General features: G+C 32.1%; 1 protein-coding gene across 1 annotated transcript in view; it reads right to left on the bottom strand.

The window, feature by feature from the left end:
• LOC118192935 (uncharacterized) overlaps positions 1-19,954 on the bottom strand; it is an 88,661-nt gene that overhangs the window by 15,755 nt on the left and 52,952 nt on the right. Inside the window, exons 11-19 of the mRNA XM_085821457.1 lie at positions 18,681-18,759; positions 18,258-18,304; positions 13,782-13,829; positions 8,532-8,594; positions 7,599-7,649; positions 6,290-6,520; positions 1,496-1,549; positions 845-898; positions 645-695 (exon numbers count right to left, since the gene is read on the bottom strand). Of these exons, the coding sequence (XP_085677583.1) occupies positions 645-695; positions 845-898; positions 1,496-1,549; positions 6,290-6,520; positions 7,599-7,649; positions 8,532-8,594; positions 13,782-13,829; positions 18,258-18,304; positions 18,681-18,759 (678 nt within the window). The remainder of the gene's footprint in view (positions 1-644; positions 696-844; positions 899-1,495; positions 1,550-6,289; positions 6,521-7,598; positions 7,650-8,531; positions 8,595-13,781; positions 13,830-18,257; positions 18,305-18,680; positions 18,760-19,954) is intronic.

Genomic DNA, 19,954 nt, shown 5'->3' with positions numbered 1-19,954 from the left:
ATGCAGTTTTTAATTGCAGTTAAAAACATGATTGCATAATCTTCGAGATAAGTATGTTCAAGATATGATGGAAATTCTAAAGATTTAGTTTTATATAGTCAACATTATTTTTCAAAATATGCTCTGTCCAATATATAGAAACATTTACAATGTAAAAAATATCAGCAGAATAAATATTGTGGAAAAATAATTACTTCTTAAGGATCTGCATATATTTGCAGAACCTTACTACATATTAACATACTGTAGAAATGCACTTATTTTGGATAAAATGAGATGCTGCAGGGATTCTATAGAAAAAATTTATCATTTAGCATTTTAGACTAAATGCACAGATTTGTAGAAATCCCTATTAATGATGCTTCAGGTTTATAAACAACATTTACAGTTACAACTCTACTTTTGTGGTCACCCAGAGAGATATTTATATAAAAAATGGAATAGTATTGAAGATTAATGCAGTTTTAGAATTAAAAATTCCACACATTGGTGTGTTTAATATATTTTGTCAAACAATTTTGGACATTAAGAGTGTGTTGTGAAATAAGTAAAAAAATGTCGTTATCATTAAATGCAAGGAGTCTAAAATGCTACCAGATTAGAATCACCATTTACTTCCAATTCTGCTGCAAAAAATAACTCACTTGAGGCATTGGGACAGGAGACTCTGCCCTCTTCCGCTTCTTCCTATTGCCCTATAAAAGTAACAAATATATTTAGAAACAACTAACAGAATAGTTACTGCACATATTACAAACATTTCTAACATTTGCAATCACATATCAAAACCTAGAGATATTTAATCATTCTTTTTTAAATATATATAAAGATACACAAAACTTACTTCAGGCAGGCAAGGAGGTGAAGGAAGTGGTGCAAAAGTTGAGGATGCCACACACTATTAAAGTAAAAAATATATACAACATAATTCAATCATTTTTAAAGCAAAAAATGTACAATTTACAAACATATAAGAGTAAAGAAATTGAGATCACTGAGCCGGGTAACAGAGTGGATATATATATAAATATATTAATATATGTTTGGTGCGGCCGATTGCAACCATAATAAGAGGTGCACATCTACAAGTTATAGCAGTCCTATATACAAAATTTCAACGTTCTGAGGCTACTCGTTTTTGAGTTATGCAAAATACATACGTTCGTACAGACGCCACGAAAAATTCTCTTCAGAATTAACTTTAAAGCAGTTTTATAATTTTTTGGAAGGAAAAGAGTATTTTATTCTGTCCTTACGTACAGATATCACGCAAAAACATCGTTCCATTGCATTTGATAGCGGTCAGAATGGATATTTTCGTTGAAATTTGCTGCCTGAAACTTTTCACGATTACAATACTTCCTTTTTACTTCATACAAGGAAGTAATAAATGTGCATGTCCAGAGCATTTTGCTCAGAGATTACTAAAATCTGTGTAACCTAGAGATATTTAATCATTCTTTTTTAAATATATATAAAGATACACAAAACTTACTTCAGGCAGGCAAGGAGGTGAAGGAGGGGATGCAGAAGTTGGGGATGCCACACACTGTAAAAGTAACAAATATATTTAGAAACTTTCAATAGTTAGTGCACATATTACAACTATTTCTCACATTTACAAACTATAAAAAATATGAAGTGTACACCACATGACTTCCTTGTACGGAATATTAAATTATATGCATTTTTTCTTACATTTCATTTAAACTTATTAGATTGAATTAAACCTACTTCTCCGACAGCGCATGATCCACAATAGAATAAATGCATTCTTTAAAATTCACTTTGTTTACCATAGCAACACTCTGGCGCTAGATTTACTTAACAGTATTATATTCCGTTCATAGTATAACTCAGAATGCACAAAATTTATATCATTTAAAGAATTATCTAATCGTTGCCACATGTTCTATTCAAATACTAGAAGCTAGAACTATGTATAAAAGAAATTAAGCAAACAAAACAAAAAAGAAACAGTTTTTCACGGACGATTGAGTATTTCTCATTCAATTAATTCAGTTCTCACTTCGCGAGAAGGCAAAAATACATAAAAACTCAAAATATCTATATTAAAAATTACGAAGTAAATCTTAAACACTTATTTCCTTGAAAAAAATTATAGAAAGGATTAAGCATGATTTAATTCGGAATAATAAATTAAGGCGTTATCTTTGTTGTTGCGAAGCTAAGTTTCTCTAGATTGGCAACAAATCCACTATCCTGCTGTTTCAAATGTAAACAAGCAATAGCACTTAAACAATTTTAAAATTGTTGATAATTCTAAAAATATTGCATGCAGATTTACTCAAAGCATAAAAACCTTAACCGGAAGATAAGAACAACATAATTCAATCATTTTTAAAGCAAATAATGTACAATTTACAAACATATAAGAGTAAAGAAACTGAGATCACTGAGCCGGGTAACAGAGTGGATATATATATAAATATATTTATATACATTTGTTGTGGCCGATTGCAACCAAAATACGAGATGCACATCTACATGTTATAGCAGTCCTATATACAAAATTTCAACGTTCTGAGGCTACACGTTTTTGAGTTATGCGAGATACGTACGTACGTACAGAAGCAACGAAAAATTCTCTTCAGAATTCATTTTAAAGCAGTTTTATAATTTTTTTGGAGGAAAAGAGTGTTTTATTCTGTCCTTACATACAAATATCATGGAAATACATTGTTAAATTGCATTTGAAAGAGGTCAAAATGGGATATTTTCGTTGAAATATGTTGCCTGAAAATTTTCGTGATTACAATACTTCCTTTTTACTTCGTACAGGGAAGTAAAAACCTTGAGATAACTGTATGACAGCCACGGGCAACTGGGTGCCTGCGAATCATTTAACATGTGCCACCTCTTTGCGATCACAATAAAAATGTTTTAGTTTTCAATAAAATTCTACATGAAAGTTTTCTTATTTTTAATGAAATAGAAATTGCACAGATACCGGCACAAAGCGAAATGTGACCGATCTCTTTTTCTATGTGCATATATCCAAATCCTTCTAAACTTTTCAAGTTGCAATGTCTAAAATCCTAAAGAAAAATTACCTTTGCCAAGTCTGTAACAGCAAAAAGGCAGAAATATTTTGAAAAAAAAAAAAATCAGAGGGAAAAAGTATAAAATCAATTTTATAGAGAAAACTGGACTACATGGGTTCTAAAGCGGAAAGCATTTATTGGCTTGTTAATTTTTCAGATTCAAAATATTGCATAATAAGTTCCTATAATCAAAAGTATTGTCACTTTATATGATAGCAAAAAATACAAATGTTTCATTTTAATGTTATTTTTTAAATACAATTTCAATATATTAGCATTATTTCAATGAAATTCATCAATGATATATTTTTAAAAAATATCATCGAAAATTACCAAATTTCCGAATTAAAAGTTTTCTACAGAAAATAATCTTAAAATCGACAAAATGTTCATAAGTCGCCAAACTTGGAACCGTTCAATTAAGAATTCACATTCCCAAAACATAAAAAGTTGTTTAGAGCTCTTCATTAGAAAAAATGAAATAATTTCGAAAAGCATGCGTTTCACTTTTTGCTTAGAAACTTGAGTATCCCACCGTTTATATTAAAAATAGGAACAAATTATAATCCATGAACCTATTCACCCATTCAAAAGATAACTATATACCTCAGTGAAAGGCCAAAATATTTATTCAAAGTACTATTTCACATTCAAAATGGCAGTCCTGAAAACCGACAAATTTCAGATGATTAAAATTAAAGACCTCTTGCCAAATTTGGTTGAAATTAAGAACTTTTAAGGACTCTTAAGGACCGTACAAACCCTGGAGAAACATTCATGTGCACATATGCAAAATAATATATTTCCCTCCTAACTTTATTAAGAACGTTTTTATGAAATATTGTACGAAATACAGATTATATGATATATGAAATAGTTACTAGGCAAAAATAAATGACAACAGAAAGTAGAATTGCTATTGCAACAGTGAAATGACAGCAAGAAAACAATACTTAAAGCAACAGCAGCAACCATTTAACAGACTACCAGACATTTCCAAATACACTGGTTATCATAAATAAGGAAAAATTTAAAAAATCACGATTACTGAAAAAGTTACATGTAGAATTTAATGAAACTTACTCACAATATACAACACATAGTAAGGTATCAAATAACATAAAAAGAAATTATCAGACAAATATGGTAGTATAAAAATTAGTACACGTATAAAATGAACAAATCGAAGATGTCAGTTTGCTATGCCTTCAATATGGAATATGATCGCCTCTAGAAGCAATACAGCGATGTGTGATGCTTTCAATTACGCAGTCTATCAGTTCCATAGGAAGCGAGAGCCATTGCTCTTGCAAAGCAGTTGCAAGCGCGACAAGGGTCTGAGGTGGCAGATTGAGAGCAGCTGGACGTCTCCCTAAAGCATCTCAAATGTGCTCGATAGGATTCAAGCCCGGGGATTGAGCTGGCCACTCCATGCGCATAACTGTTTCCTGTTGAAGATAATCATCTATGATGTGAGCCCTGTGTGGTCTTGCATTGTCGTCCTGCAACAGGAAAGCTTCACCTATTGCCCCAGAATATGGGCGCACATAAACATCAAGGATGTCATCTCTATAATTCTGAGCATTCACGGTTCCCCTTGTAAAGATATGGAAGTCTGTGCGTCCACCCAAAGAGATGCCACCCCAAACATAGACACTGCCCCTTCCGTATGCATCTCTTTCACGGATGTTTGACAGATAACGGGTTCTAGGTTCTCTCTCCATATCAAATAACGCCTACTGTCCCTTTCTAGACTAAACCTTGACTCATCCGTAAAGACAACCGCCCTCCATTGATCAAGCTTCCAGTGGACATGTTGTAGTGACCACTGAAAATGGTCCCTCCTATGGCAAGATGTGAGCGGCACGCAAATGGTTGTTCGCCTCGCATACAGACCACCTTCATGAAGCCTTCTACACACAGTTGACGTTGACACCAACCTTCCGGTGTCTGGCACATAATGTCAAATATCGGTCATCGGCGCTCATCGTAGCAGTTGGCCGTCCTTGGCTGAACCTCCTAGATGCCGAATCTGTGGTTTGAAATTGCCTCCAAAGTCTACGAACCACAGGAGGACTCACATTTAACCATCTGGCCACTTCTGTTTGACTTTGTCCTGCCTCTAGTCTCCCAATGGCTCTCCATTGCAGTTCTGCAGGCAGACGATGGCTGGAGGACATTGTTACGAATTGGCTATCTCAGATTTCTGATGTCACTATCACAGTGAAATATGTGGGCTTGCTCTCAAACATGGACTTTTATGCTCCTTGCAGATGACGTATTCCGAAAGCAGCGCCACTAATTTGCATATCGCAGTTTTACTCAGCTACTCTTAGTTGGCAACATATTCAAATTTTACACGGTTTGGCTTATTTTTGCAAATTTTACACGGTTTGGCTTATTTTTGTGGGAGTTATCGCTATTTTTCTGATTTTTCCTTAATTTATGATAACCAGTTTATAAGCCAACCTGCAGACAGGCCAAGATTTTTTGTAAAAACACAACCAAAACTGAAGACACATATGTGCAAATTGCATCATAAATCAAGTTACATGACAAATCAAGCAAAATTCCTTCCCTGGCCTTTACCTGCACAACTGTTTGTCTGTTTACCACAGATATACATACTTCTTACAAAAATATTTTGACCCAAATATTCATCTTTTGGCCTTTTTAAATATAAAACATTATAAATTACAAAATATAGCATTCTATACATTTCTTTGCCATTTCTATTTAAGGAAAATCTTCATAAAAAATTCTGATGTGGACACCACATGACTTTCAGTGGTAAATTTTGTATACTGTAATAGCATATTACTGTATACAAATTTTTTGCTACATTTCATTTAAACTTAATTCCTTCAATTTGAGATATATTTCTCATTCAATTCAATTCTCACTTCGCGGCAATACAAAATTACATAAAAACTCGAAATATCTCCATTAAAAATTGAAAAATATGAAACAAATTAAATTACATAAAATTAAATTTAATTAAATTTGTCTTAAAATTAATGATGTCCTCGTCCCAGGGACCTGACTTTGTGCCCTGGTCACTAAGACCTCATCACTGCCCAGATGACTCGCTGTAACAAAGTTTTTAAATACAAAATAAAATCTTTTAAGTTATCTGAAATGGAACTATCATGTTACCAGATTTAAACAATTATTTAATTCTAGTTCTGTTGCAAACAATATATATGAAGATGTACAAAACGTACTTCGGAAGGGAATGATGGCAGTGGTGTAGCGATGGGGGGACAAGGGGGTGTATGATGCTCCGGGTGCTCCTCACACAGGGATGCCAAATGGTCCCCAAACAAAAACCTCATCACATCACTTTGTTCGGGGAGATGCCAAAAAGGTATTTCGCTTGATTCTCCACCGAATGATGGACCAGGATATGAGGAGGTGGATGGTGTGGAGTAAATACTGCTATTCTTTTTCTTGCCCTACAAAAGTAACAAATGTATTTAGAAACAACTATTAGAGTAGTTAGTGCACATATTACAAATATTTCTCACATTTACAATCACATATAAAAAGCTTGAGATTACAGCATGTCATTTATGTTTATGCTGCTATGTTAAGATTCTATTCAAAAGTAAATGAAATTAAAAAATTTTATTAAATTTAATTTCTCTTAAAGTTTAGAAAAGCATTTTGATGGCATAATGGTAACTGCCCACAAATCATAAAATCGCACATTTGTATTGCCATTTCAAAAACTGAGTTTCTTTTACTAAAAGAATGGTATGCAAAACACACCTCTGAATCACAAAACTAAATAAAACAAATGAATTCAAAATTTTAAATAAATATTGGTAAACTATTAGAATCTATAAAAGCAACATTTTGAAATCACCCACCACATAGAATTCTGCAGTTTTTAATTGCAGTTAAAAACATAATTGCATGATCTTCGAGATATGTATGTTGAAGGTATGATGGAAATTGTTAAGATTTAGTTTCGTATAGCCAACATTTTTTTTCAAAATATGTTGTGAAATACAATATACGTAAACTTTTACAATGGAAATATAAACAGAATAAATATTGTGGAAAAATAATTACTTCTTAAGGATCTGCATACATTTGCAGAACCTTACTACATATTAACATACTGTAGAAATGCACTTATTTTGGATAAATTGAGATGCTGTATGGATTCTAAAGAAAAAAATTTAGCATCTAGCAGTTTAGACTCAAAACACACAAATTTGTAGAAATCTCCATTAATGATGCTTCAGGTTTCTAAACAACATGTATAGTTAAACTCTACTTTTGTGGTCACACAGAGAGATATTTATACAAAAAATGGAATAGTATTGAAGATTAATGCAGTTTTAGTGTCAAAAATTCAAATTCACATTGGTGTGTTTAATATATTTTGTCAAACAATTTTGGTTGTTAAGAGTGTGTTGTGAAATATGTAAAAAAAATATCGTTCTCATTAAATAAAAGGTGTCTAAAATGCTACCAGATTAGAACCACTATTTACTTCCAATTCTGCTGCAAAAAATAACTTACTTGAGGCATTGGGACAGGAGACTCTGTCCTCTTCCGCTTCTTCCTATTGCCCTATAAAAGTAACAAATATATTTAGAAACAACTAACAGAATAAATAGTGCACATATTAAAAACTTTTATTACATTTACAATCACATATCTAAACCTAGAGATTGCTGCATGCAAGTTTTATGAGTGTATTGACCTGACGTAAAACTAACATAAAGTATGAAAAAATTATGAGTTGCTGGAAGTGAATTTTTCGAGTTCAAAAGTTTCGTGTGCATTTACATTGAGCCATGTATGTCAGATTTTGTTATACTACTCTATATTATGCAGAACTTAAGACCCCAAAATAATGAATTAAATAGAATCGACTAATGATTTATTACTTTTGAAATTTATCTGCTAAAATTTCAGATTCCACACGAAAATGATACTCTATGTGTCATTTACATCAATATTGTTATATTGAGATTCTATTCAAAAGTAAATTAAATTTATTTCAAAATTTTTATTAAATATATTTTCTCTCAATTTCTGAACAAAATATTTTGATACTTTTTTAATTCAATTTTGTGCTTAATGTTTCTTGTCTTGAGTTATTACAGCTGTAGAGGATGAGAAAGTCAGTTCCACTATGTCCATAAAAGGAATGATTCCTTGCAAAAACCATAAAAAAAAGTTACTGTACTTTACATTATTTCAACATTAAACTAATAAAATAATACTTCCAATAAACGAGACTTAACTTCAGATGGGAAATTAAAACTAAGCACAGATGTCTACTAAAAGCTCGTACGCTAAGCTGACTACTGATAAAAATCTCTACTGATAAGTTATATCAAATCTTAAGAACTTTAGTTAAATTATGAATTAAAAACATTCAAAATCTTAATTGACAGATACTTAATCGTACTTCTTATAATATATATGAAGATGAACAAAACTTACCTTAGGTGGGCAAGGGGGTGTAATTGGAGGTGGAGAAGGTGGTTGGAAAAGGGATGCCTCTCGCTGTAAAAGTAACAAACATATTGAGAAACTTTCAATAGTTAGTGCACATATTACAAACATTTCTTACAATTACACTCAGATGGCGAAAATATTGAGCAAACAGTTCGCCAATTTTTATATGATATTCACAAAACGAATATAAATTACGAAAACATTCTATGTTGCTGGATGTGAATTTTTGAGTTTTTTAAACAGCTTTGTGTGCATTTGTCCTGAGCAATGTCCGTTGGATTTTGAAAGGAGAATGAGAAATGGAGTCTGATGAATGACACATTGCTTTTGATACTATTTTGTCATTCTGTGTTTACTGACGTCACAAAATATCTGCATTAAGAATTTAAATAGCATTACACATCTGGAATTCTGCATGCATTCTGCATTCGAAAAACATTGTGCTAAATAATATGCGGAATCAAATTAAGAGATATCAGACATGCATCTATGAGCTCAGTGCAGCAATAATAAATGTCAATAAGGTATTACAATAAAAGACCTACAAAGATCTTTTTATTAACACTAATTAATCTGGAAAGATACCCTTCAGGTCTTTCCTGAAGACTTCCTTTCTGTCTTTTCAGAAAGGCAGTTCCACCAACGACTCATTGTGTCAGTCAGTGTTAATAATTAAAGTATCAGATGTGGCATAGACTCCATTAGAATTTACTTATTTACACATCTTCAGGGAAAAGTTCTCAGGCAACTACGTAATGTTCCCTTACCACTGCACTATTGTGCTACATTATGAAGAACTTATGCACACAAAAGACCTCAGAATTATGAATTAAATAGAATTGAATTGATACATTTATTGCTTCTGAAATTTATCCCCTTAAATGCTTAGATTCCATTTAAAAAATAAAAAAAAAAAAAAAAAAAAAAAAAAACCTATATGTTATTTATATGTGTGTTCCTATACTGAGATCCTATTAAAAAAAACGAAATATCTTTCAAAATTTTTATTATTAAATTCCTTTTCTTTTAATTTTCAAAAAAAATTTTGATGTCAGGATGGTGACTGTCCACGGATCATAAAAACCACACATGTGTACTCTCATTTCTCAAAAACGATTTTCTTTTTCTGAAAGAATTGAATGAAAAAATACATCTAAAGCACAAAACTAAATAAAACAAATGAATTCATAATTTTAAATAAATATCGGTAAACTATTAAAATCTATAAAAGCAACATTTTGAAAACTCCCACCCGTAGAACTCTCCAGTTTTAAATTCATTTTTTTTTTTTTTTTCATAAATGTTAGATAAACTATCAGATATTTCAAGAGGAAGGTTTTGAAATCTCTTACACTGAACATACAATAAAGAAAATCTAACTACAATCCAAACATCACTGCAAAATCTTAAAAATAACTGCATGATGGACATTCTGAAGATCTATTTTTCTGCAGTCAACATTATTTCGCAAAATGTGTTAAGTATCTTATGTGAAATATAGCTAAATATATAGATATTTTTACAATCTAAGAAACACGTATGCACATGTGCAAAGTAAATGCGGAAAAATACTTTAAAGTAGGGATGCAAAAACTTTTTTAGCAGAAGTTGCCACTAAAAGAAACAACTTGGTTGTTTCTGTTAGTGGCCAAAAGCGTATGCAAAACATTTTTTGAAGGGAGGGTCGGTTCAATGCAATAAGTCGTTTAATTTGCAATTCAGACATGTAATCAGATTAAAATTGATTTGGAGACCATTATGTGTGTATGTAAGCTAAGAGGGATGGGTTTTCCCTTGCATGTACTACTGGTCCCAAAACACACAGTTCAGCTTTTGCGTATGAGAATTTAATACTTGTATACAAATATTTTAATAAAAATGTGTACAAGTTAGCCATAGTTAAATACATTAGTGTGATGGTTGAGACTGAATTTTATGAACAATTTTTGATATATTTGATTAAAGTTAGTTGTTGATATTCATAACACAGATTGCAAGTGTTGATCTGTCACTCTATTTCTTAATTTTGACTTTTTTTAGATTCATAAGAGAAAATGTTTGTTCACAAATATATGTGCTACCAAACATGGTAGCAAATCTGCTTGCATTATTTTTTAAGTGCAAAAATTCGGCAGGTGGAGTTCTATAAAAGTCCAGAATATCTAAATCATGGAATCTGGATTTGCAAAAGTCAGAAGTTTGTAAATCGATAAGTTCTCATTGAACATCTTCTGGACCTTCTTCGACTACAATGGATCTCTGACCAGTTTAAATTTAACCTCATGCAACTCAAAGTCTGTAAATCGCTTTTCAAAAGAAATAAGCAGCCTCTTTATTTGATCTGAATAAGCCAGTTCTTTATCTAAAAAATTTTCTTTGAGTTTCTTCAAGTAAAAAAAAAAAATTGACAAAATTTTGACAGCCAAGCGTTGCTTTGAGAACAGCTGGAGTTTTAGTTTGAAAGCAGATACTGCATTGGCCAGGTGATTGATGAATTGTTTTTTTTTTTTTTTCCCCATCATTTTTTTTTTTTTTTTTTTTTTTGTTTAGGTCATTCAGAATAGCTCTCACATCAACTAAAAATGCTAATTTACACTTAAGAGATGGTTCCTTTAGCATCCTAGTTTGCTTGCCATTTTCATCAAGGAATGGTACAGTCAAAAGTCGTTAATTCGGACACCTATAATCCAGAATGATCTATAGTCCGGACCTCAATGCTACAAACTTTCTGCGCATGTGTCGCGTTAATCCTTACGGCTGCGAATATGCGTGTGTGCATGCGCATAATACATTTATGCATGCGCGTTTAATGTATAATGGACGGTATAAGCTAAGCTAAGCTAAAATTATCTAATTCAGTTAATGCTGCAGATTGCGTTGTTCCTTAATCTTCGAATTCGATCCGGCTTATTATTTTTTGCAGAATGTTAGAGCAGTTTTATAAAAGTAAGCTTGAACTTTCGATTATGTCAAATAGAATTTCTGATATATATTTACTAATATGTAAAGGATCTACAAAGTGAAAGTGTGTTTCGAAGTCCATTAAACAAAAATTGGAATTGCTGCAAAAAATGGATAAAGGCATAGTCTTCGTTGAAGGGGGGACGCCGCAGTGCGCAATGAATTGAAAGTTGATCTGTCAGCAGTATCCTTATCTTCAGGGCAGATGTTTTTGTTTTATTTGGCTTATAATTCCTTACTAAATGTAGTATTTCATCTCGATGTACTCCATCTTTGATATGATTTAAATCCAATTCCTCGTCATTATAATTCGCTTCCGATAGTGAAGAAAGTGACACAGAGGTTATTGAAAACAAAAAAATTTCGAATTGACAAATTGGTCGGTATTCTCGACACAGCAATTATAAAACTTGAACAGCGGAACTTTGTAACTGAACAAGAAATTATGTCCGTTTACAGAATTAAAGAGAAAGTATTATCACATAAAACGAAGCAACTTAAACAACTTACGTTGAAAGAAATGTTTAATAAAGTAAACAAATAAATATTAAGCTTTTTTTTTGTAAATTTTGATACCCTTTAGATCATAATTGTTCTTTATTTCATAAATTACAGTTTCATATTTTTAATTTTATAATTTCTGCATGCCATCTTACCAGATTTAAACTGATGATCTATAATCCGGAAAAATCGATAATCCGGAATGGCCGAAGTCCCGACGAGTCCGGATTAACGACTTTTGACTGTATTATTTCATCAATCAAATCAGCAAGCCTTTTCAAAGCTTCTCTACGGCTCAACCATCGTACTTCAGAGTAATATATGAGATCACTATGTGATGCATCTGTGTGTTCTAGGATTTCCTTAAATTGACTGTGGTTTAAAAAGCATGTGAGGGAATAAAATTGATTATATCACTCACTACTTTCATTAGCCGGTCAAATCCTAGTTCTTTCGCACATAGCTGTTCTTGGTTTATGATACAATGATACCCAAGCAAATGTTTTCCTCTATCATCCTCTCACAGTAGAGTCCCCTAAGTTTATTCCCTAAGATTTCAGATTCCAAACAAAAATGGTACCCTATGTGTCATTTATGTGCATATTGTTATATTGAGCTTCTATTCAAAAGTAAACAAAATTTATTTCAAAATTTTTATTATTTTTTCTCAAATTTTAAAAAAGCATTTTCACATCATAATGGTAACTAGCCACCAATCATAAAACCACACATCTGTATTGTCATTTCCCAAAACTGAGCTTCTTTTTTTAAAAGAATGGCATGGAAAATATGTTTCTAAATGACAAAAGAAAATAAAACAAGAATAAAATTCAATATTTTACCTATATTTATTTAAACTCATAATTTTTAATAAATATTGGTAAAATATTAAAGTCCACAATAACACAAGAAATGAAATTATGAAATATAGAGTATTCGATGTATGAAATATTTACTAGACGAAAATACATGACAACAGAAAATAGAATTGTTATTATTGCAACACTGGAAAAAGTGCAAGAAAACAATACTTAAAGGAATAGCAGCAATCATTTAACAGAGTACCAAAATTTCCAAATATAAGCCAACTTGCACATAAGATTTTGTTGTAAAAATTCAATCAAAACTGAACACACATATGTGCAAAATCCATGTGATAAATCTAGCAAAATTTCTTCCCTGGCCTTTGTTTGCACAACTATTTGTCTGTTTATCACAGATATATATACTTCCACTTAAAAAGTGTTTTAAATAACCCAAATATTCCTGTTGTGTCATTTTTAAATGTAAAAGATTATATATTTAAAAATGTAAATTTTTTTGCATATTTCTATTTAGGAAAATTATGCATTCCTTATAAAAAAGAAATAAGAGGAAATTTCTAGGCTATTATTTTATATTATTTTACTGCTACATTTTGCTAAACTATGCAACACTATAAAGAACTCATCCACACACACCTCAAAATTACCTTCTATTAAAAAGAAATGATTCCTTGCAATAACCATAAAGAACGTTATATTATTTAAACATTAACATAACAAAATAATGCTTCCAATAAACGAGATTTATCTTCAGCTTGGAAATTATGACTAAGCTCTGATGTCTACTAAAAGCTCTTACACTAAGCTGACTACTGATAAAAAAGCTAAGTCAAATCTTGAGGAAAACATTAGTTAAATTATGAATTAAAAACATCAATCAGACTCTGATTTGATGGATATTTAATTGTTCTCCTTATAATATATATATCTGACGATGCAGAAAACTTACTTCGGACCATAGACCAGGAGGTAGAAGATTCAGAGGCCATGCTATAACCTGCAAAAGTAACAAATATATTTAGAAATTTTCAACAGTTATTGCACATATTAAAAATGTTTTTTACATTTACAATCGGATGTCAAAAACCTTGAGAAAGCAGTATGCCAATTTTTATGAGATACTGACATTAAGTAAAAACTAATATAAATTATGAAAAGTTCTGCATTGCTGGATGTGAATTTTTGAGCTTTTTTAAACAGCTTTGTGTGCATTTCTCCTGAGCTATGTCCATCGGACTTTGAAAGGAGAATGAAAACAGGAGTCTGATGAATGGGATGTACTTTTGATACAGTTTTTTTGTTCTAGATTTCCTGACCTCACAATAGCTTCATTAAGCATTCAAACAGCATTACTTACACATTTGGAATTCTGCGTGCAGAATCAAATTGTGTGCAGAATCAAATTAAAAGGCATCAGATATGTATCTATGAGATCAGTTCAGCAATAACTAATGTCAAATAAGATTTTACAACAGAATACCTACAAACATCTTTCTATTAACACTAAATAATAAAAAAATACCCTTCACATCTTTCGTAAAGTCTTTTGAGAAAGGCAGTTCCACATACGACTCATTGTGTCAGTTATTACAAACTAATAATTAAAGTATTTAGGTGTAGAATAGACTCCATTGGGATTGACTTATTTACACATCTTTAGGGCTAAGTTCTTAGACTACTAATTTATGTCCCCTTACCTCTATTTTATGTTCCCTTACCACTGCATTATATTATACTATGCTACATTATGAAGAACTTATCCACACAAAAGACCTCAGAATTGTTAATTAAATGGAACTGACTATGACACATTTGATTCTGAAATATATCCCCTAAAAGTTCAGATTCCAGGCAAAAAAAATGATAATCTATATGTTGTTGATATGCATGAGTCTATACTGAGATCCTATGCAAAAATTAATGAAATATTTTTCAAAATTTTTAAATATTAAATTTCTTTTCTTTTAATTTTTAAAAAGCATTTTGATGTTCATAAGATCATAAGGTAACATATCTGACATTTCTGAAAGAATGGAATGAAGAACATGTATCAAAATCCCAAAACTAAAACAATTGAATTAATTTTTTTAATAACTGTTAGTAAACCATTAGATTCTATAAAAGGGAAGTTTTAAAATCTCTTACCACGCAGAACTTACAATAAAGAATATCTAACTGCAATTCAAACATCATTTTATAATCTTAAAAATAACTGCATGATGGAAATTCTGAACATCTAATTTTCTGTTGTCAACATAATTTTGCAAAATGTGTTAGAGCATCTTAAGCTCAATATACAGAAATTTTTACAATTTAAGAAACACATATGCACATATGTAAAATAAATGTGAAAAAATACTTTGAAGGATCCACATACAGTAGACTCCCAATTATCCGCGGGCAGATTATCCGTGCCTGTCGCACAAAGTTTCTTTTTTTTTTTTACAAGCCTAAAGCAAAGAAAATAAAAATGTTCACAAAACTGAGTGAAATGTTTAATTTGCTAACATCGTGATTATTTATAGCAGAAATATCCCAGGCCTTCTCGGAACCTTCCCCTCTGATGAGTAAGTGATTTCTTACTCACCCTTGCAGTTGCCCGCTCCATCATCCTCTCTCGTCTTAATCTTACTGACACATCCACTTCTTGCCACTCGCCATTCTTAGTTTAAGCCCGATAGTGTTTGCGAACTGGTCGGAGTTAATTTCTTATCTTATACTGTGTTCAGTGATTGTGCTTTTTGGTTTTTTGCTTTTCGTTACCGATTTAAAATGTCAGGAAATCGAAAGAAGGTTGTGTTGACAATTGCGCAAAAACTAGAATTAATTTCCAAAGTAGCAAACAGCGCTACAAAGCAGCAGATGGAACTGGATTACAGAATATCGGAAACAACAGTGTGTGACATTTTAAGGCAAAAAGACAAACTGGTGAACTTTGCATCAATGTCGAACAGTGCTTCCGCAATGAAAATGCAAAAAACTACCTTTGATGAGCTAGACACGGCATTGACAGAGTGGTTAGCTCAAGTTCGAAAAGAGGGTACTCCTGCAAAAGGTCCTATCATTGTGGCGAAGGCAGAAACTTTTTTTGAGTTGCTAGGCCTGAAAGGAAATTTTGATGCGTTTTCTGGCTGGTTGACTCGTTTTAAGCAGTGACATGGAATTCGAGGGGAGAAACTTAGTGGTGACCAACAAGCAGCCGATGATTTCCACCATGAATTTGAAGAATTTGTTTTAAAAGAAGAGCAATCTTTTGAACAAACTTACAACGCTGACGAATCGGAACTTTAATGGAAATGTCTTCCCACTCGCACTTTAGCATTTGAAAGTGAAAGTAAAGTGGCGGGTCATAAAAGCAGCAAAAAAAGGATCACTATCATGTCTTGCAGTAACACTATCGGTGGACATAAACTTAGACTTGTTTGTCATTGGAAAGTTAAAAAAAAAAAAAAAAAAAAAAAAAAAAAAAAAAAAAAAAAAACAGATCTTTCAAAGGCCCAAGGATAGAAAATTTGCCCGTTGATTACTTTAACCAAAAATAAGGATGGATGAACCGAAACATTTTTCAAGAATGGTTCGAAAAAATCTTTGTTCTTCAAGTGCGTAAACATCTTAAATCATAAAACCTGCCTGAAAAAGCTGTGCTATTAATCGACAACGCATCTTCTCACCCAGCAACAAGCGTGCTAAAGTCTTCTGATGGACAAATTTTTGCAAATTTTCTCCCCCAAAACATTATTGTGCTAATCCAAACTATGGACCAAGGAGTCATTGCAACAATGAAGAGAACATACGGAACCAAGCTGCTAATGAGCAAAATTGAAGAAGGTTATAATCTGAAAGAGTTTTGGAAACACTATACAATCTTGGACAGCATCTACGATATTGCATCTGCATGGGACTGTGAAACTGTCAACTCCCATAAAATCAAAGAGAAAACTCATGCCTAATGTTGAAGCCAACAACAACGTAACCCCTTTGAGTTGTGAAGAAGAGAATGAAGATGTAGACACGCCCACGTCAACTCTTGCCGATATGGTGAAAACAGTTCCAGGTGGTGAGAACGTCGATGCTTAAAACATTAACGAGTGGTTGGAGTGTGACGTCAACAAACCTGGCTTCGAAGGCTTGACAGATGACGAAATTGTGCAGAAAGCAAGGGGAGAGACTGAGAGTGAAGGACAGCAAAGTGAAGGCAAAGAAGAGCCCAATGTGCAGAAGTGGAAGACTCACGAAGGGGCTTTGCAACAAGTCGATGGAATGCTGAGCTATTTTAAAGAACCAGACGATGCAAAATTGGCTGAGAAACTTATGCTATGAAAAATGCAATCTCGGATCAAGAGAAAATGCTTCCAAAGCAAGAAACGAACACAAATAACTGTTACAGTTATGCTTTTGTAATTACATAATACATTACAGTATTAAAACAGTACATATGTATTAATTTTTCTGCGTATCCTTGACACCTCTCGTAAGTATACAAAGCACTTTTCTGTTTTCATTAACAAATTGCATTTTAGGTTAATTTTGAATGATATACTAAAATATTAAGCGTTAGTTAAACATTTACTGCTGTTTATTTTACATTTTATTGCACATAAAACGATTTTTCAAAGTTGGAATGACTGTTTTCTCTTTTGCTATTCCCATTTTTAGCTTTTTTCGGATTATCCGTGATTTTTATTATCCGCGGCGGCCGCGCCACCCGATTCCGCGGATAATCAGGAGTGTACTGTATATTGTACAGCATTATTATCATACCACTGAAAATCACTATTTTGGATAAAACAAGACATTCTATGGATTCTATAAAACAAAGGTACCATGTAGTATTTTAGCCTCAAACTATCTGCAGCTAGGTAGAAATCCCCATTAAGGATGCTTCAGGTTTATAAACAACATTTACAGTTACAACACTAATTTTATGTTCACCAAGAGACAGACTTTTACAAAAATGAAATAGCGTTGAAGATTAATGTACTTTGCCAGTACTAAAAATTCCAATTGATACACACATGGTGATATATAACTGTGCGTACAACCAGCATCTGACCACAAGTGCATGAGAATTGACATTAAAGCAAAATATATGCTGCTAAAGCCTTAAAATCATGAGAAATGTAAGCTAAATTTTCTTTAAAATTTGAAAAGAGAAACTACTTAGGTAGGATTATGGTATTCAAGAACTACTAATATTCCTGTTTTATAAAAATAGAAACTTTTTTTAGTCTAAGTCTCCATACTAAAATGAATAATAAATCTACCAAGGATTTCCTAAATACAATACTTGTAAAAAGTACCAAGTCTTTCCTTGCTAAAAATACAGCTGCAGCAATTAAAATATACTTTTAATGTTTAAAATAAGTCAAAACTCATGAATTTTTTAGATATATATGCTTTAGAAAAATATTAATTGAAAAATTACCTCATCCTCCTCTTCTGGCTCTCTTTCCTGATGATAAGGTCCCTTTCCTTTAAATAAAAAAAAAATCAATCTTTCCTGTATGTATGACGCGTGTTTAACAAAAATGCATATTCAACAAAAAATTAACATTAACATGGAAACTAACAAAGAAATAGAGTCTTGGGAAAGGCACTTCATTTAAAAAATTAATTAATTAATTAAAACCAAAATTATAAACAATTCAAAGCAGAAATTTATTTTAAATTGTCAATACTTTATCTATATCATCAGCTTTTCTGTATGATCAACAAAAACACATATTCAAATGCATTCAAGATGCCAGATAGAAAACTATACACTAAATATTGAGTTAAAAAAGAAGAAAATGACACTATATTAAACATTAAATTACCGCATATGCCAAAAAAAAGTACTATTAATTACCTGCATCCAGCAGGGCATCTGCTTCCCTCATCAGGAAATAATCAAAGTCTTTTTTAAATGCAAATACCTTTTCCAACACCTGAAAAGGATAAAATTCCAATTAGAATGCTGTATAAATTACTCTGACATTCAACAAAAAACTTCAGTAACTTTGAAAGCATTTTATTGCATTTCATATAATCTCTACCACAGATGCACAGTATTACTCAATGCAAATAGAGCTTATGGGTAACAAAAACTGGAAACTTATACAGTACAGATGCTAGCCAAAAGAAAAAAGAACGTTTCAAAATATATTTTATTTCAAAGCAGTTTACTAAAGTGTTGTTTACTGAAATGCTTTGAAATAAAATTCTTTACTCTGGATAATGAAAAAAGCAGGCACAGAAAGCTGTTTAAAATGCAAATACAATGTTAACAATGAACACACATTTTTAATGTGATATGAAAGTCTCCTAAAAGGAGTGTTTCTTTTAAACCTATATACATGCACCATTTATTGTATACACAGCAGATTTTTCCATCCAATTCAGATCAGAGTCCCGAGTCAAAAGGATTTCGCATTAAAACATCGTATGATGAGCCACAGTAAGATGGAAAGCCAAACATCAACAGATATTAGCATCCAACATTCGAGTGAGCTAAGAAGCAACCACCTAATTTGGTACCAAGAGATTTTGGTCAATGGCTTTCACGAGTTACCACTTCAAAGAATGACCTTATTTGCTAATAATGGTCCCCATTGACAAGGTGACACAATGTCACGCAACTGCAAAAAAAGCCTCCAGTGTCCATTCTTTGTGTAAGCTTTTTGTCACAAAGAATTTACGAATGTATTTTCAGAGTTCTGATCTGGACAAAATGTGACACTCAATAAAATTTAATGCGACACAATCTCCAAAAAACTCATTTTGCTGAAAATAAGGGGTTTGTTTCACCATATATGGATGCACTGACTTCTACATCATTCAGAATCTGTCTCCTGATGGCTCAAATGCACAGAGAAGAAATTCTTGGTAATGCTTTGTACTGCTGTCACTGGCGATTCCATCCTTTTTATACATCAAAATGGCCTAGTTAATGAACTTGAACACATGAGGAGAAACAGAGCATATGGAATGGTGTTCAGATTTGAATCCAGTAGAACATGATCGGGATACATTGTTAATAGACTTTTAACTTTAGCTACTGTACATTCAATAGGGAAACCTGGGGGAAATCGCGCATAACCTTATCTATCATGTAATCAATTTAGTTCCCCACAGACTCAAAAT

The sequence above is a fragment of the Stegodyphus dumicola genome, chromosome 7 (genome assembly GCF_044657685.1).
Source record: "Stegodyphus dumicola isolate Sdum_Otavi_A_Nest chromosome 7, ASM4465768v1".
NCBI classification, from domain to species: Eukaryota; Metazoa; Arthropoda; class Arachnida; order Araneae; family Eresidae; genus Stegodyphus; species Stegodyphus dumicola.
Note: the sequence above shows the minus strand (reverse complement) of the source record. Positions and strands in the feature narration are given on the sequence as shown.